Raw genomic sequence first — 21,598 nt, 5'->3', positions numbered from 1 at the left:
TAGGGTTAAATTCTCAAAGAGGAATGGACCCACATTTTTAGTATTTAAAAATGAGGATATACAAGAAAAAATATAGTTTTTAGGTTCTTTTATGTAAATTCGTTTTCTTTGGACTGAGATGATTTGATGCCTCGTAAGTATCCAATAATGCTCACATAAAATTAATGATCTTTTATCCATATATTTTTTACAAAAGAGATCAATTTGTTCAGTGTATTTATCGAATCAATTCAAGTAAAAGGTTATTTGTTTAAACCAGCCAGGTGTCATAAACAAAAAAAAATATAAAAACAAGTACACTGACACAATCAGTAGTCTAAAATAGATTATTGTAATTTAAGAAAAATAAGTAGGACGACATAAATACCAAGAACAGATGAAAACCTCAAATATATAAACACTATGTCACAAAGTGCTATTTTATCAAGCACTAGTTGAGTCAATTTTAACATTTGGGATTACAGCCTGGAGTGCCTCATGCAAGAGTATGTTGAGACCTTTATTTATTAAGAAAACAAAAATATATTCTTTAAAACTATTCTATTTAAAAATAAAGGGAGTCCAACATTATTACTATACCTGTTAAATATAAGACAATGGTATGTTAAGAATGTTGTTATATTTAGTTTTAAAAATATAAGTTTTAACAGTGTTATAAATCGCCATACTATTGGAACAAGGTCGCTTCAAAATTTCAAGTATAATATTCCAACTGTATTATTTGCATCTGCTCTATAGACATATTTCTTTTATACCTACAGTAGTAAACATGCTTCTAAAGAAATAAAAAATAAAATAATCTTTGGTTAATTAATAATTTTGAATATGCATATTTACAACCAAATAACATGTTTGAATAGTATATCAATGTAAATTTATTAAGTAATCATTGTACACTTCTTGCTCACATAGCTTTGGGTTAACTTTGCAAATTTTGTCACTAAAACTAAAATAACAGTAAATGAGACAATTTCTAGGCCAGAATTTGTAATTTATACTTTGGTGCATTGTGCTCCAGAACTACTACATGTTGTTAATTGATTTGTACTTTTTCAAAAAAAAAATAGTGTTTTCGATTTGATTTGATTTGATTTGGTGTTAAGACACAAGCAATTCTAAAAATGCTCTGAGAAGTAGTTCTTTGCTCTATAAAATTCCTTATGAGGCAGGATTTACTTTACTTGTTGTCAAAAAAACATGTTCAATCCTCTATAATGAGTTTTTTTTACTCCTATTGAAAATGAAATGTTGTGTTTATACATATTTCTTATATATCCAGAACATGAAGCCCTTTATTAATCTATTCATATTTCACATGCATGATTAAAGATCTTTTTCATCTTATTTTTATTGACAAAATTTTAATTCAATTTTTATGAATAATTAACCCATCTTATCACATTATTATGTTGAAATTTTCATAGAAGGCATTTCTAATTTTTTTTTGAAAATTTTTAAATTTTTTTGTTGCCTCTATTTTATTTTTAATGAGATTTTTGGAAACAGGTAAAATTTTTACATTGGAAGTATTTTGATCAGCAAATTTGAGAGAAAATCTTTAAACATTGCGGTTATGGTTAACTCATAACTGGGTTTATTGGACAATAAATGGCTTTTAAGGACTTGTGGACTAAGATTTGAGAATAATTGGTTTACTAAATCAAAGTTCAGTGTTCAAGGGAAGGGTGCAGAAATTTGATTTGGTATAGGGATTTACAAAAAAAAAATTCATGGGAGTGAAATATTTTTAGTAATGGGTGATTTTTGATTGGTTTTTAAAAGAAATTGTTGGCAGCTTATGTTGGAATAACTAGAAATTTATTATATATTTTTATTGTTCTACCCGCGAAAATAAAGAGGTTACCTCTTAATAAATTTTATACAAAACTAAAATCTATTTTAAATCCATAATTGTTTTTACCAATTGAATTTAGATTTTAATATGCATATTTTGTGCTATTATTTTATGAATCTAGCGTGTCAGTTTTTCCAAATGTATATTTGATATTGCCTGGCACATATATAAAAAAAATTGTATTTTACATGAATAAATGAGCAATGACTTTCTTTGAATATTGAATACAAAAGTAAATAAAGAAAATGATGGGTTGCCCCAGAAGCTTAATAGAATTGCTTATTTAGTTCAAATTTCTTCGGATATAATTATTGCATGATATAATTTAATAAACTAGCTATAAATAAGTGAGAGGATGAAAAAATTACAAAAAATCCATAATATCTAAAATTGGGGGGTTCAGATCCTGCTCTAAACAGTAATCTAACATAAAAGTAATAAATTTTTCCAATAAATAAGATCAAACCAACCATATTGACACAATCTCATATAGGTTAATTAACAATAGTTCAATGAAATAAGTATATAATTTTATTATACATACAATTATTGAAATGTGACACAAATTATAAGATTAATTAAAAAAACTATATTTGAAGCTATTCATGAATTTTATATCTGAATAAAATTTTCAGTTCTACAAGCGAAGTGAAAGAAATCCTTATGTACCCTAAAGAAGGCCAGGGTAGATTATCTATAAGCACAGAAGACTATGCATGCCTAGCGGTTGACCAATTTTTAAATGACATAATAATTGACTTCTACCTAAAGTACTTGTGGGAAAACATGGACCCAGAACAAGCTAAAAAAGTGCACATTTTCTCCACGTTCTTTTACAAAAGGCTGACCACGAAGCCCGGAAAAGCTCATAAGTTGTAAGTGATTTAATTAGTGTTAATAGAGAGTTCGGGTTTAATTTTCTGACCTACTAAAGGAAATCTCACCCATACGAACTGGACGCAAACCTAACGGCCGCTGAAAAACGCCACTTAAGAGTTAAAAACTGGACCAAGAAAGTGAATTTATTTGAAAAAGACTACGTCATCATACCGATCAATGAGAACTCTCACTGGTTTTTGGCGATAGTCTGCTTCCCCGGCCTGTCGGGCCCTCAAACTTTCGACGGGAAACCTTATAATCCCGATCCGGTAATGAAAAAATCCAAAAACTCCAAAAAAGGTGGTGAGTTAACGACGACTTTTCCTTGCTAACAAGACTCTCTTTATCTTTTTTTTTTCATTTATACAGTTAAAAAAGAAAAACCGATCCCGTGCGACGATCCAATGTTGAGTGACAAAGACGAAGCGGATAGTGAAGACTCCGATATGGAATCGGACGAATCGGAGGAATCTTCAGCGGCTGCTTTGGCCGCTGCGGTGGCAGCACCTGCTGTCGTAACTCCATTGACTCCCCCGGTGTCTGTTTCTTCACCTGCCAAGAGTGGAAAAGGCACTCCTAGGCAGCCCATTAAACAGTAAGTGCTCAGGTTCTAATTTAATTTATTTAGTTGGGTTTTTTCGGTTTAGGAGTGAAAATCAAGCAGTTTATTTCATTTATATATGACTCCATGTACAGGGTTGTTCCTTATATTTAGACAGAGCCCTAGCTTGGTGATTATATCGGGTGAGAAGAAACTTTAAATATAACAGTTGTACACCTGACATCACAATGAAGTGTTCAAAAATATAATGCACACAGAGTTAAATAAAAACACAAACTGTATGTATGAATTTTTTGTATTTTTGTATGATGAATTTTGTTTTTGTACTTTGTATTTGAATGTTATAAATATATGATTGGCTAATATTTGGTTTTTGAAAACCTTTTGTTGTTTCGAAATTTTTAAAAGTAATACTGTTTTATTCTCATAACAAAACATTTATGAAATTTCGATGTACCACAAGCACAAGTAATACTATGAATATCATAACATTCTTTTTTTAGTAATATAATAGTTCATTGAATCACAATTAATTAATTTAAGAAAACTGAGAATTTACAATTATTTATTTATTTGTATACCCATTAACAACAAAAATTAACTAGTCTCGTGATTCTATAGACAGTAATTAATTAAATAAATTTGATCCAATTAAAAAACATTTCAAACTATGTACATATACAGTGATCAATTTTCAATAAAGTCAGTCAAACATCGCTTAAACCCAGAAAAACCCTTATCAACTATATCATAATGGCAATTAAGCTTGTTACCCAGCATATAAAACCTATTAATAGGAGAATATTTACCACAATTCGTATGGTGTTGTTTAATAGTGGCATCCTCTAAGATATCTGGTATTGCCTCTAAAATTTACAAGTTCTAATAATTCAAGACAAGGAATACTAGCATTAAGATGTTTATAGAAAAAAAATAAATCACATTTGCTCCTATAATTCTCAAGCGAAATTAAATGTAGCCTCGACCTAATAGATACATTTGGCAAATTAAGCCTCCAAGCACAGTTTCTGAAAAACCCATTTTGAACTCCTTCAAATGTGGTTTAAATAATAGGGAGACCATACTACAGAAATACTTGCAGAACTCTAAATGTAGAGACAGAAAAATTAGGAGAGTTCCTTGTAATAAAACCAAGAACCGTGTTATTAATGTGGGGAATAAATGTCTAAAGAGCTTTCAAACAGTACCACCAAATCCCTAATCACTATCATCACCCTTGAAAGAACTGTTGTATAAAAATGATAGTCAAAAGCAATAATTGTTTTGAATTTAGTAAAGGAGATAACAAAACTAGGTATAAACAACACTAAATATAAAATAATGTACAAATCTTACTAGATTTGAGGAAAAATTAAGGTTAAGGCTATTTGATACATTTTCTAATTCAATGGCTAATAATACCTATTTTACAAATTTGAGTAATACAGCTAATACAACATCTAATGAGAAAATACAATTTTATAAATCACATAAACGTGATAAGATCAAATCTGAATTTAAATTTACTTTAATGTATCAGTCAACTTTACTTAAAATTATAAAAACCATTCACTCCAATGCAATTGGTGAAGACGCTTTTTCTTTAAAAGATGTACATCTCTATATGCCTTTCTGTTTAAAGCCATTACTTAATATTATGAATAGTTGCATTTTACAAAATTTTTATCCTACAATCTGGAAAGAGGCAATTATAAAACCCTTAGCAAAGATTAGTAATCCAAAGGAATTCAAAGACCTCAGGCCTATAAGTATAGTGCCGTTAGTATCCAAAATCTTGGAAAAATTTATTCATCAACAAATTTGGGCATATATTAAAACACATTCTTAAGTTCCTGAATGCCAGGCAGGTTTTAGAAAGTACTTCTACCAGTTTGGTTAACCTTCTTAATGATATCAGAAAAAATGAAGAAAAAAAAGAACTAACGTGTCTTGGGTTGTTAGATTTTAGTAGAGCCTTCGATACTATAAGTCACAAAATGCTATTAGCAAAACTTATTTATTTTGGATTTTCTGGTGATGCAGTAAATTTTTTTAAGTCTTATTTAGCTGGCAGAGCCCATTGCGTAGTTCTTAATAAGGAATTTTGCACTGAAAAATCAAGTTACCACATTTTATCTACGGGTGTCCCGCAATGTTTCATTTTGTGCCCATTGCTCTTTTCTTTATATGTTGCTGACATGATATCTCGTGTAAAACACTCAACATTACAGCGATATGCGGATGATTCCCAACGATTTCTTTCGTTTTCACGTCAAAATCTTCCTATAGCTCAATTTCTGGTATTGACAACTTTTCACTGGATCACAACTTAAAATTAAATGCTTCCAAATCTTATACAATAATACTGGGTTGTGGCAAAAGTGCTTTTGAGGTTTCTCCCAATTTTTATGCACAGATTCGAAATGTTTAGCTACCAGTAGTCAATGAGGTCAAAAATCTGGGCATATATTTTGACAGTGGTACTACATTTCAAACTCATATCAAAAATAAACATAAAATTGCATATATGTATATACGCCTTAAAAAATTATTTACCATCTAGTAATAAATATTATTTATGTAATTCACTAGTTCTCTCTTTGCTCGATTACTGTGATGTTTTGTATTCTGACTTGACTCGAACAACTGCTTACTCTATACAAAAACTCCAAAACAGCTGTATGCGTTTCGCATTCAAAATACCATTTAGGAATCATATTACTCCCTATTTAAATAACAATTTTATTTTAAGAATGAAAAATCGTAGAAAATGCCATATGTACACCTTTATTTATAACATTTTAAGAACTGGAGAGCCTCTATATTTAGTAAATAATTTTAAAAATCATCTTCATATGTATGACACTAGATTTATAAATTTATTTAGAGTCCTATAGCATAGAAACACAAATTTTCAAAAATCTTTTGTTTTTGTAGCCTCTCAACTTTGGAATAAATTGCCTGAGCATGTTAAACAAAAATTTTCAATAGGAGTATTTAAAAAATATATTCAAAATTATCTCCTTGAAAAACAGCAATGGAATGCTTAATTTAATTTCAGATAAATACAATTAAGGTGTTAAAAACCATGAAAATAGCTGTATACATTTTTTTATAGGGCTTTAGTATCCGCTCGCCGCCATCTGAAATTTCTTTACAAGTAGCATTTGTTACATGCCACGTTTTCCTTTGTACCCCTTGCGCGTCTACCTACCTCCCTCTGGTATTTCTTTTACTGCTAAAAGAAAAAAAAAACAAAAAATTGAATTTGTATTAAGAAAAGTACTTGTATTGGCCAGGTTAATAGTTATTATTATTCTTAGCTTTTATTTATTATTCTTTTTTAAATAAAGGGCCTTGCTACACAGGTTTGCACCTGTGCTAACGGTTTCATAATCGAGGCATGGTCCTATTTATCATAATGGTTTATTTATTGTAAATTGATAATTATGTAATTTTATTGATAAATAAATTTATTTTGAATTTGGTCTCAACGACAATCTATTCAATAAGGAAGTTAATGAACTTAGACTTGTAAGGATTATTGGTTTAAGTTTCTATTTTATTTTTAAGCTAAATGATTATACAATTATAGCCTCGAATCCTACAGTTCAATTATCGTAATTGAAAAAAAAAAACAAATCTTAACGATAAATATCACTTTCAGGCCGTGCATCCTGATTTTCGATTCGCTGGCTGGACCGAGTAGGGCACGAGTCGTCGCCACCTTACGCGATTACCTCACCTGCGAATTCAAAACGAAAATGGAATCCGAACGGGTTTTTAATCGGGACGTTATCAAGGGTTCGCACTGTAAAGTACCACAACAAAACAATTTTACCGATTGCGGTTTGTACGTGTTACAATACGTCGAGCAGTTCTTTAAAGATCCCATTAAGGATTACAATATACCGATTAAGGGAATCGACAAGTGGTTCGAGGAGATCGAGGTGACGAAGAAACGGGAGGATCTCGCGAATCTGATTAAAGATCTGATGGAGGAGAGCGGAGCGGACGTGAAGGTTTTGCCCGATATTATGTTGCCTACGTATAAAGGTAAGTCGATAATGTAATAATTAATTGCTGGTCTAGTTTGTTATACTTTAGAGAATTTTATATATTTATTATGAGAAAATATTTGGGGAGAACACCTTGACACGTAAATAATTGCGGATAAAGTACCCTTTAGGGAGAAAAACGTGTACGTATTTTATAACTTGAGGTTGTAAGAAAACGCCAGAAAAAATTAATATTTGACTTTGTGTATGTGCAATCAATTAAGGGCAGGATTAAACTGACTATAAAGACATACAGTATCACCACATGTAAAATTTAACACAATAACCAGGAATTTTTTATATTGCATTTTTCTTTCATTCATTCTAATTAAAATGTTTAGTTTTTCACAAAAACCCAGGAATAATTGGTAAAAGAAGATTTGTGGCAAAAAGTCGTTGATTTAATTTTATTCGCAGATTATTAAATTCTTTAAAGCAATTTTCTAAAAATTCTTTTCAACAATTGTTTTGTATTAAGACATCTTAAATAAAATCTTCTTTCCATTATCATATTACCCAATAAAATATTAATTATGAATTTGCCAACAATATATTTAGATTACACCTATAAACACATAAGTATTCTCAGTTTGTTGCAGTTTATTTTAATTAATATGATATCCTCAATATGTTTTTTTAACTTTCTAATGCTTATAGACTTGTATTATTCTCTTTGGATGTATAATTGTTGTTTCATATATCCAGGATGCTTTTTTCAGCATTTGCCATTGAATGTCTAGGACTTCAATGACTCCATTCTTATTGCCAAGCTGATTAAATAACTATCTGGATCTATCTGCGAATCTGTTACCAATGCTTGCAAGTGCTTTGATAATGTTGTTATTGTTGGTAATTTGTAATCTGTACAATACTACCTTTAATTAAGAAATTAATCTTTGTGATTAATGATCATGGAACAACCTTTCCTTTACAACTTTTCATTCTACTCGAAAAATTCATCCATTATCCCAAAGATGCTAGTCATACACTTTTATGAAAGGTAAAAACACGAAATCTACAGCATCACAAATATATTTAATAAAATTACAAAGGTTACATGTTGTATATGTGCCTATGAAAAACACTACCCCACCATGGTTTTCTAGAGAACTGAATTTAATTAATTCCAACGCTTTTTCATATGTATTTAACAAGAATATTAACACTTCAAATGCCTCAAGTGATTTTAATTACACGTCATGTAAATTAAACATAAAACATTAAACACCCATAAAACCTTAATATTTTTATACTTAACCACATTTTTCTCAAACATCCTTGAGAATAAAAAAAAGAGAATCACCATTACTATTATTCACGATAATACACCAAAACAACAAAAACCAATTCCCTCACGTTGGGCGCCAAAATAAGAAAATCTGAAATTCTATAGTCCACTTTTTCACCCGACCTCGTATTAGTCCTGACAATCGATACTTCCCAGATGCTTGTGTTAATTATACATTTATTCATGGTTAAAATGTGTCGATTGTTTTGGGACTAAAAATGCATCAAAAACCTTAGAGGCAAATTAATTGATTTGTTATTAATTGTTTGATAATTTACTTATTAATTAAAGAGAAGAGTTTGTCGACTTGTGTGCGTGTCACACGTTTTATGAACAGCTGATTTGTGACAGATAGATTCTAGTTAGCCTTAGAATTCAGTGTTGCCAACAGCATATTGAATTGAATTTTGTTAATTTTTATTTGCGATTGGTTTAACTAGTAATTAAATAGCTTGCTTAGTTTTATTAAGCCATGTCCAAATGCTTTTTATTTTAATTCGATTTAAAGAAAAAAAGAAGCAAAAATCCAATGTGGCAACGAATGCGTGTTTAAGAGGTTTTTGCTTGTTTTCAGACCTAATTTGAATTGGTCTAATTGGCTAATTTGAATTAAATTTAAATTTTTTAATCGCATAACGTTGGCAGTTCCTTTTTTTATTTTTAAAGCACGTGTCCTTGAAAATCAGTGTTGCCAATGGAAGATATGCAAAACGGTTTGTAAACAGAGATTGGCATTCATTAATTGGTACAATTTAATGTGTGACTGATTGTTATTGATTCATTAATCAATATTTAAAAAAAAAAATGTTTTTCCTACATCAAATGTATTGTTTTTTATTTATAGTACGCGTGGCCTTGAAAATCAGGGTTGCCAATAAGAGTAAGAAAATGCCATTCATTTTCATTAGCTTGAAAATGAGTGTTAAATGCAGATTTTTTCTCTTAATCGATCATAAACTATTTATCAACCAGTTTAATAAAATATATATTCCAAATGTGTATTAAACGATGGTATGTTTTTTTTATTTATAACTCACGTGTCCTTGAAAATCAGTGTTGCCAAAGGAAGTTATGCAAAACAGTTTGTAGAAATTGGTATTCATTTTCAATTAGTTGGTACAATTTAATGTGTGACCTTTTTTTATCGTTTGTATATTATTTATTTAAAAAATAATGTTTTTTCCTTCATCAAATGTATTTTTTTTTATTTATAGTACGCGTGGCCTTGAAAATCAGGGTTGCCAATAGGAGTAAGAAAATGCCATTCATTTTCATTAGCTTGAAAATGAGTGTTAAATGCAGGAGATTCTTTCTCTTAATCGATCATAAACTATTTATCAACCAATTTAATAAAATTTATATTCCAAATATGCATTAAACGATGGTTTGTTTTTTTTTTAATTTATAACACGCGTGTCCTTGAAAATCAGTGTTGCCAACGGAAGTTATGTAAAACTGTGCGCGTTTTAGTTTCAATATCTTAAATTGATTAAATGAATATGATTTGTAACTCATCACGATAAAATGAGTCTTAAATTATGTAAAGTTAATTAATTATCTCGTTTTTTTTCGTTAAGCATGTTAAAAAATAATCAGTGTTGCCAATAGGAGGTTTAAGAAGGATCTAATTTATTTTCAATAGTTTAAAAGTGAATAAACAATTAAATGCATGATCTTTTAATTATTCATAAAGTAATTTGTTTTAAATTATTGCGTCTAGTCTGTTTGGCAACATTTTGATTTTTCTTTAATTTATAGCACGTGCGTCCTTGAAAATCAGTGTTGCCAACGGCAGTTATGTCAAACGTTGTGCGCTTTAGTTTGAATAGCTTGAATGAATCTAATTTTTATAATTCATCCTCAAGCTGTGTAAAGCTACTTGTTTTCTTTTTCACTAAAAGAATCAATATTGTTTTCTAATGATTTTGTTTTTTTTTTTTTTTAATTTTGAATAAGCGTCCTTGAAAATCAATGTTGCCAACATGAGTTTGAAAAAACCCGTTATGCACATTTAAGAGGAGTATTCACTTGAATTAATTTATTTTAAGTATTTATTGATGAATTTCAATTAAAATGAATTATTTATTTAACTTAGTTTGTTCAGTGGATATTATTGTTTCTTTCTTTAGTGAACAAGCTTAGAAGTCTGCATTACCCTATTTGTTTTTAAGAACTTTGTTTGAAACGTCACGCATTTTAGTTTTATTAGCTTAAATGACTGCTGATAAATATTTATTAATGAACCGCATCAATAATATTTAAAACTGGTTAATTAGTAATTTTTTTTTTGGTTTTAAGAACATTAGAAAGCCAGTGTTGCCAACAGAAGTTGTAAAAAACCGCTACGCACTGGCGGTTTTTTTGAAGTGCCTCTTTCACCCAAATTAATTTAAGGATTTATTGATCGTTCAATTTTAATTAAAACAAATTATTTATTTTGTTGGCTTTGTTCATGTTTTTTTTTTTTTGTTTATTGAACAAGAGTCCTTGAAAATCAGTATTGCCATCAGAAGTTAAACGAAATGCAACCGTCGTCCATTTTTGTGACTTAAATTACTTAAATAAATTTTAGGTTTAGGCAACTTTTAAGAAAAAATATAGACTATTATAATATAACTATTTATTTTCTGTCATATTTACTTCTATAATTAAAAATGTTCACTTTTTTTCATTGTGTTATTGCTTTTTGCTACTTGCACATTTTTTCGAAATAACGCAGATTATAATTTTTAAATTCTAACTCAATATCGCAGTCGCTAAGAGCAGTCGGAATGCTTGAGGCAGGAACAAGTCAAAGAGACGTTGCAAGAGCTTTGGATATATCTCCCAGTGTAATTAACCGTTTGTGGACAAGATATAGAGAGACAAATGATGTTAGAGAACGGCCCGGATCAAGGCCCGTCGCGAGTTACCACACCTGCCCAAGACCGTTTTATAACTTTGCAAGCTCAAAGAAATCCCACGGTAACAGCCTCTGTTTTGGTTCAGCAGCTCTCACGAGTGCATAACGTCGAGGTTTCAGGTCAAACTATTAGAAACCGTTTGCATGAGAGAGGACTTCATGCCAAAGGACCCCTAAGGATTCCTCGATTAACTTTAGGAAATCGAGGTGCAAGATTAACGTGATAAATAAGTCTTTATTTCCAACGGTCACCCACTTACAGGAAGTGCAGAAAAAAAATACAAATCAAAACAATAATAACAGAATAAAAATTAAATGCAAAAAAACAAAGTAGTAAAGTAAAACAGTTAAAACTAATTTAAAGAATAAACAAAAAGAAAAGAAAAACAAAAAAAAAAGAACTCAACATACCTTTATGCCACACTTCTAAATAACAAACAGCATTAGACAGGTACTTACAGGTTGTAATACTAGGTTATTGATTGAGTAGCCTCAGCACAGAAGATAGCGTATCAACAAATAGATCTATGTTGTAGTTACAAAGCGTATTAAACAAATTACATATGTAAAAAATCGGAGCTCTCTTGAAAATATTATTTAATGCTCTGTTGCAATAAAAAGTGCGAGAATTTCTGGAGTTTATCCTTGGGACAATGTACCAAATCTGATTTAGGAGTGAAATGCAGTCTATTTTGTTGTTTACTAGCTTATATAAGAAAGTTATAGCCGTTGTCACACGACGATCGAGTAAGGTTTTCATATTGAACCGTCCAAGCATGACATTTTGGCAAGTGCCTCTGGCTGGATAAACGCCATCTTCCCTATAGTGCAAATACTTTATAAACCTGCGTTGTATATATTCAACGTTTTTGATTTCAGTTTCATATATTGGATGCCATATAAGTGACGCATACTCGAGTCTTGAGCGTACAAAAGATTGATATAATAATAGTACCACGCTGGTATCGTTAAAATTACGACAATTTCTAATAATAAACCACAAAGACTTGGATGATGATAGTACAATATTCTGAATGTGGCTTTTAAAGTCAAAATTTTCATCAAACGTTACACCCAAATCCTTGATTTCATGGCATCTTGTTAAAGGAAGATTCTGTATATGGTAATCATATTGTATAGAAGTTTTATTTCTACAATAGGAAACAAGAAAACATTTTGATACATTAAGAAAAAGTCTTTTATTCTGACACCAGCTATTAATACTATTTAATACTTCTTGAAGATGTTGGCAGTCGGCTAAAAAGTTAATTTTAGTGTAAATTTTCAGATCGTCGGCAAAAAGCAATTTATAACAAGAGATGATTGATGCGAGATCGTTAATAAACAATATAAACAACAAAGGACCCAAATTTGCTCCCTGGGGAACTCCAGATTTCACTATATATTGAGAAGAACGAAAGCCGTCGATCTCGACAAACTGCCTACGCCTATTGAGATACGAGGAAAGAAAACTTAACAGACCTGTGGAACAGCCCAGATAATCCAGTTTTTTTAATAAAATTCTGAGATCTACCTGATCAAACGCCTTCTGAAAGTCCATGTAAAGGACATCTACCTGACCTCTAGCATTAAGCGCCTGACACACATATTCAGAAAGACAGCTCAGGTTTGTGACACATGATCTCTGCTCCACAAACCCGTGCTGATCGATAGAGATGAAAGATTTAACTTGATTGTACAGTTGTTTATGAATACAAATTTCAAAGAGCTTGGAAAAATTGCATAAAATAGATATAGGTCTATAATTTCGAAGCTCCGACTTATCGCCCTTTTTAAAGATTGGTATGACTCGCGCTATCTTCCAGCAAGAAGGAAATATACCTGTGCGTATGCAGAGGTTAAAAATGTAAGTCAATGGTTTCGCCAATGCCGCAATACAGTCTTTCACTATGAAGCTCGGAATAAAGTCTGTACCGCAAGTTGACTTGTTTTTAAGTTTTTTGGAGGCTTCAATAATATCAGACTCATTTAAATAATTTAAAGTTACATCACTTTGACAATGTTTTAGTGTAGATGAAGTAAAGTTGTTAGCGTCAGACTCAATGTAAACACTCTGAAAAAAATTGGCGAAAGCATCAACTATCGATTGTGGATTCGAAAACTCATCGGCACCATCCCTTATAATACCCGGTATTCTAGAATCGCCCTTCCTCATTTGAATGTACCTCCAAAACTCAGAACTATCCCTGCAAACGTGATGCCAAGAACATGTTAATTGGAATCAAGAAAGATGGGCCAGAGTTCTTTTTACGGATGAGTCTCGATTTTCATTTTATCCTGATTCGTGTCTGGAGAGAGGAAGGAAATGAAAGTCGTTGTCATGCCCGGGAAGTAGTAAGGCAACCTGGTGGAATATACAATGACTGGAATAAGTTATAGGGATAATATATGGTACTGCCTGTAATTGTTCCATATTTACGCGAAATGAGCCTAAATTCGTTGTTGCAACACGATAATGCCCCACCACATCGAGCACGGCTTGTACGAATCGCTATTGAGGAAAATCATATAAATCTTCTACCCTGGCCCTCTACCTCACCGGACCTTAATCCAATTGAGCATGTTTGGGATTGGTTAAAAAGGCAACTTCTTCAACGATTTGACTTTTTTCAAAGCGCTCTGGAGCTTCGTCTTGCTGTGACACATGTTTGGGAGGAGTTGCCCCAAGAATTAATTAATAATTTAATTTTAAGTATGCCTAGGCGATGCCAAAGTGTTATTAATAATAGAGGTGGACCATCTGGCTACTAGTTTAATTTGTATTTGGTAAATTTTTATTTTTATAATTTTTTTTAATAAACGGTAATAAATGGGATTTTGTTCTTTATTTTTATTTGGGCCGTAAATTATGAGTAAATTATAATCTACAAAAAAAAGTTAATAATTATATTGTTATTTTATTCGAATAATGTAAAAAAAATGGCAATAATTAACTTTTTTCCAATCTTCTCAAAAATATTAACATATGTGTTCCCTAGACCATTTTGATGTGTGTGTGTGTACTCGGTTAAAAGCAGCTAGACTGAACTTCCCCGAGTTTAAAATGAAGTCGATTTATTTATTTGATTCTTTTTTTTTTATTAAAGGAAAACTAATCGATCGTCCTTCAGTAGCCGAGCAGCATAACGAAGAGGACGACCACGCGGCGGACGACGACATGTTTACCGACATCGAAGATTCCGAACTAACCGACACCTCGCTCGCCCAAGAAAACGGCACCACGAAACTGTCGGAATCGAGTAAAATGGACGAGGAATCGGAGTCGGGCGACGAGAACTCGCCCGACGACTCGTACGTCACGTCGCCGGTGAAACCGTCGGACAGTAGCGTGGGCGAGAGCGGTGACATCGCGACCACGCCCTCCGGCAGTCTGAAGCCGACTTTGAGCGAGTTTCCGCGACAAACCACCGACAAAGACACCCTGAACTATTTGAAATCGAAGCGGATCGTGAAGAATAAAATGTGCGGGGCAGAGGGTTTGCCCGCGTTCAAACGTTCCAAGTCGGATTAATGAGACTGAGTGAAACGAAAGTGATTGATGCACACTTTAAGAGGAAAATCAGAATGTTTATTATTATTATAATACGGTTGATAGACGTGTTAATACGAAGGAGGAGGGTGTAAATGAATATTTCTGTTTTTGCCGCCTCCCTTTATAGGCATCAAAGTGATATAATTATTGTTAAGTTAAAAATAATTTTATTTGTTAACTACTGGGTACAGTCGATTTGGCGTTTGACATTTTTAAGAAAAAATGCATATGTGGCGTTGTTTTTGGTCGTTTAAAGTCGAAAATGTGGACAGGGTCTTTTCCCATATATTGACAAAGTAAACAAAAAAAATTTATACAAAATTTAATTTTTGAATCCGATATCAAATTTTTGACAAATTTTTTCTTATAGAACCCCCTATACAGGGTGGTCCAGTTTAAACGTCATTAATTTTAATACGTGATATAGAATTTAAAAAGATATAGACTTTCATCATAAATTTTTTCTCAGAAATGTTTAATAACAAAGATACGGGGTGTTAAAATTAAGAATGATTATTTGTTTACTTATTATAACTTCTAAACTTTTCAAAAAAAATTGCCAGTGGCGTAACATACGGAGAGACTTGGTTGGAAAAAAGTTACTCTTGCAAAATTTTGATTTAAGGCACTGTTTTTAAAATATCTTAATTTGATTGTTCAGAAATACAGTAGTGGAAAAAAGTAGAGCAACATTTGAAAATACTTTATTTTTTCAAGCAGCGAATGTAAACCAGAAGTAAAATTAATTCCAGTAATTTATTATTACACAAGCAATTTAATATTAAGAAAAAATAACATGTTTCCTTGTCCTTAGTATTTTTGTATTAAAAAATTATTTTTTAGGTGGAAAAAAGTAAAGCAACATTTTTTAATATTCGTTTTTATTTCATTTCTAATAAATAAAAAAAAACATAAGTTAATGTTTTGTAAAGTACCCGTACCTAAAAATCATCATCTAATATTTTATTTTAGCAACTTATGAAATGTTGCTCTACATTTTTCCACTACTGTACCTGCAAAACTTTATGAAAAAAAGGAAATTGGGCTTTGATTTCTAAAAAAGTTGAATGTAAAATATGATTAAAAGTTACCTTAAGTCATTATTTCATTTGACAGGTTTAATTTAAGATTCAAGCCTAATTTTCTCTTTTTTTTTCAAAGTTTTTGCATCAATTTAATTGGCGTTTCTGTACAATTACACTAGATATTTTAAAAACAGTGCCTTAAATCAAAATTTTGCAAGAGTTACTTTTTTCCACCGCCTACCTAGATCTTCAATATTTAATTTTTTTAATGTTTGGAGCCCAATACGTCTGTCAAAATTTGACATTTCTAAAAGAGAAAAAATGTTGACCTCGGATTCAAATATTTTAAGTAAAACCCAGTGGCGGCTCGTGGGTCAATTTTCAGGGGGGTCATTTTGGTTTGAAAACTTAGTTTAATCTCTAATAAAAAAAAAACAAATCAAACTATTGATTTTTTAAAGTATTTGAAAGATCTTTTAGCATTTACAGTTATGGTCATATAAATAGCACACTTTTCTAAATTGCGATAAAAAATATTAAATACCATTTTCTATTTTTTTTATAATATATTTAGCTTAGATGTTCTACAAAGAGTTGTATTTAATTAAAATTAAAAGAGTATTTTAAATATATAAGAAACATAACAAAAAAACTAAAGAAATGCTGGCCATTTAAATAGCACACTTAAAAAATATTGACTTTCACCAAAACCAATTTAATGTTTTGTTGGGTATCCTTTATATTTTATAACTTCACTTAATCGCTTGGGTATTGACTCCACCAATTTTGCACACACGCTTGCCGGAATACTGTTCCAAGCCTCTTCGAAGTTTTGCCATAGTTTATCCAGATTTGAGGGATTTAATACCTTAATTTTGGTTTTAACGTGATCCCACAAATTTTCCAGAGGGTTCAGGTCTGGGCTTTGTGGCGGCCATTCCAAAACATCTACCATATTTTTAGTAAACCATCGTTTTATTGATTTTTCAGAATGTTTTGGATCATTATCGTGCATGAACTTACATGTAATTGGCATAAAATGCTCCATGTATGGTTCCATAACATTCTGCAAAATCTCCCTATACTTGTATTGGTCCATTATTCCCTCTATACGATGAATAGGTCCAACACCATGCCATGACATTGCTCCCCATATCATAATTGATCCTCCTCCATGCTTAACAGTTTTAATTGTGTACCTAGGGTTTAAGGCATGATTGGGAGGACGTCTAACATAGCATTTTCCATCATTTCCAAATCTATTAATCTTGGTTTCATCGCTCCATAATATGGTTTTCAAAAAATTAATGTCCTTATTTATATGTTGTTTAGCAAATGCCAATCTTTTTTTAATATTTCTTTTTGAAACAAGTGGTTTTTTCCTAGCTACACAACCTTTGAGATCTTTTTCACATAATCTTCTTCTTATTGTTCTTGCAGAAATATTGACGCCATATTGGTCTGCTATTTCACGTTTTATTTGGGCGGAACTTAAAAATGGATTACCCTTGCTTATTCTAATAATAATTTTATCCATGTTATACGTGGTTTTTCGAGGCCTTGTTAATCTTTTCTTGTTCATTGTGCTTTGAGTGGTCTCATAGAGAGCCAGAGCATTATAAACCATTTTCCTAGAGCAATTTAAATCTTTTGCTATAGCAGAAATAGAAAAGCCTCGATTTTTCTTTTCTATAATAAGAGCTCTCCTCTCTGGTCCACAATGTTTCTTTCTACCCACTAAAAACAAAACTACTCTTGACAATATTCAAAAATTTAAAAGTTAAAATAATACTTACTAATTAACACTCGATATATTTAATAAGAATGAAAGGTGTGCTATTTATGTGTCCAGCCTTAAAACGTTAATATTGGAATGAAATTCTGTATGTGCATATATTTTTAAAATAAACATAAAGTCTTGCATATTAGGAGGAGATTAACTGCTTAAATATTTTCTTATCAGTCAGGAATTTGTTTTTTGTAAGTAATATATGAAAAGGCTAAGTGTGCTATTTATGTGACCACAACTGTATTTTCTTAATAAGAAGTTTTCTTTTCTTTCTTCGTCTACTAGACGTTTTGTTTTCCTCATCTTCATCAGTGCCTTCATTTTCCACTTCGGCTTCAACTATTTCTTTGTCAGTATTATTTTCTTTGTTCATAAAACTGATATCGTCTTCTGTCTCTGATGGTGAAAATTCGCTTTCGTCACTCTCTGTAGAAATTTCAAAATTGCCATCAGTATTTCTCTTATTCAATCCAATATCTGAAACTCCAACTTGAACCTTAGGTTTCTTGTTCTGCACGGGAGAGCTCGTAAAACCGTTTTCTTTATTTTCCCCCAAAATTTGCGCATCAGTTGTAACCAAAGTATTAGTAGAATTTTCTTTAAATGGTACATTATAATCCATACTTTCATCAAGTTGCAAGTTATCATTGTTAATAAAACTGACTATTTCTTCAACATTATTATTTGAAGCATTTATGTCTATTTGGATTTCTATATTATCCTCAAATAATACATCATTTTGGAGTGCTTCATGTAATAGTCGATTTGGATCTTGTGTTTCAATTTTTAGGAGTTCCAATATTTTACGTCCGCATGACATGGTAAGAACTAAAAAGAAAAGTGTGGTATACGTCAAATATGGTATACGTAAATAAAATTGAAAGATTTAACAAAAATTAATGTAAAATTGGAAAATACAGTCTTCTCTACTAATATTGAATTGGTATTAATCAATAAAATTATTTTTGCCGACATGTTTCGAACACAGAGGTGTTCATCTTCAGGGCTATAATAAAGAATCAAAATTTTATAAATAAAATGGAACAGAATAATATAGCCCTGAAGATGAACACCTCTGTGTGCGAAACATGTAGGCAAAAATAATTTTATTGATTAATATCAATTCAATATAAGTAGAGAAGACTGTATTTTCAATAAAACGCTACTGAAAGTATGGGCTACTTCTTTATTCTAAGAACTAAAAATTAGAGTATTTTTTGTCCTAATAAACCTTTTCCAACCATAACAACGACGATTAAAATGACCTATGAGAAAATCGTGTATATCCATTAAACCAGTTTTTAGAATAAAGTGTATCTCCACACCCTGACAAAATTTTAATTTATTTCCAAATCATTAGCGGCATTGTTGAAGAAAAAGTAAATAACTAATGCAGAAACTTACCTTTTGTCACAATTCTCACAAATAAATAATTAAATTAACTTTTTTCTTGGTAAAAACTTTCTACTGAGCTCCTACTACATAACCTTGTTGATAACGGTACTGTACGGACTTACACTTTTTTCCATTCAATCTAACCAACGCTGGATTTGCACACAATTCTAAATACAAAATACAGAAATCTGCGCGTCCAAATTAATTTTAAAATGTTGCTAGTATAAAGATTTAAGCGTTCTCTACAAGTTGGCACTAAAATGTAATTTTCTACAAAAAGTGGAGTTACACGGTTTTCTGGTTTCACCGACGATATGTTTTTCTACAGAAGAATTAATGCTAAAAGTCATCATCTAATATTTTATTTTAGCAACTTATTAAATGTTGCTCTACATTTTTCCACTACTGTACCTGCAAAAATGTATAAAAAAAAAGGAAATCAGGCTTTGATTTCTAAAAAAGTTGAATGTAAAATATGATTAAGTCATTATTTCATTTGACAGATTTAATTTAAGAGTCAAGCCTAATTTTCTTTTTTTTTCTCAAAGTTTTTGCATCAATTTAATTGGCGTTTCTGTACAATTACACTAGATATTTTAAAAACGGTGCCTTAAATCAAAATTTTGCGTTTTGAGTTCCTTTTTTTCCACCGGCTACCTAGATCTTCAATATTTAATTTTTTTAATGTTTGGAGCCCGATACGCCTGTCAAAATTTGACATTTCTAAAAGAGAAAAAATGTTGACCTCGGATTCAAATAATTTAAGTAAAACCCCAAAACCGTCTTAAATCCTTTTTTTGTTTACTTTTTACTTAACCCTTGTAAAGGGGGGGTCAATATATAGAGAAAGACCCTGTACATTTGTCTTTTTTTTTCGGGGGGACTTTCTGGCTAAACCATTGTACAAAAGAAAAAATGAACGTAATTAAATGCTCTAAAATTATTCACCTCTTGGGAGGGAAGCTTTATATAACCAACGGGGACAAAAATAGAGGGCGCCAAAGTCAGGAAAACAGTTCGTTTTTTAGTACTTTTTTTAATGAATTTTTTGGTACCCTCTAACTGGCTCCTAGAACAATTGTAGGAAATTTAATTATCGAAATTTTTCGTTCTACAGTTTAGCCAAAAAAAAAATCCCCAAAACTTCACCAAAATGCTTAATAGATTGTACTAGATAATTATCTCGTTAATTTTTTAAATAAAAAGTCCCTATTTTTTTTTTAGTCTTGCTTCTTTTTCTGACCACTTACGCAACTAGAAAAACTGGGACATTCTGTATAATTGGAATTCTTGTTTACTTATTTTATTGGATATTACGTCAATTTATAAAAATTACAATCTCATACGCTCGATTATTGAATAGAAGAAGAAAATAAATTTAGAACAAATATGAACTTAAATCTATAATGACACCTTTTGTGATATTTAATCCAATTTAAGTCCAATAAATCTTAATACAATAATTTACTTGTATAGTGAGCATAATAGATTTTTTTGTATTTTCAGGAGTTGAAACTGTTTATCAAAGTCAAATTAAAATAAAGAAAAAGGGAATTTATAAACTGTGATAAAAGGAAGCAAACAAGAACAAAAAAAGATAAAAAAACCTCAAATGAATAAAAAATAAATGAAAATGAAAAAAATGATAAATGAAACCTCAGCTCCTGAATATGTAGAAATCAATTATACCTGAAATAAATTATTATATTTCACGTTTATTGGACTTAGATTGGATTAAACATGACTAAAAGTGTCTATTTTCTTCTTTTTAATAATTGGGCCTATGAGACAGTAATTTTTTAAATTGATTTTTAATAAAATAGTTACGTAATTTCCAATTAAATAAGTACATAATTACGAACTTGTCGCAACAGCATAGATTTCAATTGAAATTCTTGTAAATAAAGTTAAAATACTTATTAATCACCCCTCGTAATTGTTTAATTTAAGGTGCTCTCATAGCGTTCAGTGCTGCCAACAAACCAAATCAAACTTCCATTGGCAACACTGAAAGTCAGTGTCCACAACATAATAATAATATTTTCAAGCAATGTTGCCAACAGTAGTAAAGAAAACCCCTATAATATTTAATGTATTTGTTTATTAGGAGTAGTATAAACGTTTAATTAGTGTAAATAAATTATGTTTTGTATCGTAATTGCGTTGTTTATTTTTTAAAAGAGTGCGGCGCATGCGAACCGATCACAAATTACCCATAGACACTGTTGTCAACAGTAGAAACTGCACGTGACGTAACAGGCCCCAGTGTTGACAATAGCAGAATAATTAAAC

General features: G+C 30.9%; 1 protein-coding gene across 8 annotated transcripts in view; it reads left to right on the top strand.

Moving 5' to 3' along the window:
* LOC126740074 (uncharacterized) overlaps positions 1-20,529 on the top strand; it is a 64,562-nt gene extending 44,033 nt beyond the window's left edge. For 4 of the 8 annotated variants that reach the window (XM_050445941.1, XM_050445937.1, XM_050445940.1 and 1 more), the window contains exons 19-23: positions 2,491-2,730; positions 2,790-3,037; positions 3,104-3,329; positions 6,964-7,352; positions 14,652-20,529. In XM_050445941.1, the coding sequence (XP_050301898.1) occupies positions 2,491-2,730; positions 2,790-3,037; positions 3,104-3,329; positions 6,964-7,352; positions 14,652-15,076 (1,528 nt within the window). In that variant the 3' untranslated portion in view covers positions 15,077-20,529. Of the gene's footprint in view, positions 1-2,490; positions 2,731-2,789; positions 3,038-3,103; positions 3,330-3,381; positions 3,677-6,963; positions 7,353-9,856; positions 10,036-14,651 lie in introns of those variants that run through there. The other 4 variants (XM_050445944.1, XM_050445938.1, XM_050445942.1 and 1 more) reach the window with 3 other exon arrangements.
* The last annotated feature ends 1,069 nt before the right edge of the window (positions 20,530-21,598 follow it).

Source organism: Anthonomus grandis, chromosome 9, assembly GCF_022605725.1.
Source record: "Anthonomus grandis grandis chromosome 9, icAntGran1.3, whole genome shotgun sequence".
In the NCBI taxonomy this organism is placed as follows: domain Eukaryota; kingdom Metazoa; phylum Arthropoda; class Insecta; order Coleoptera; family Curculionidae; genus Anthonomus; species Anthonomus grandis.
This window is presented reverse-complemented; position numbering and strand designations above follow the sequence as displayed.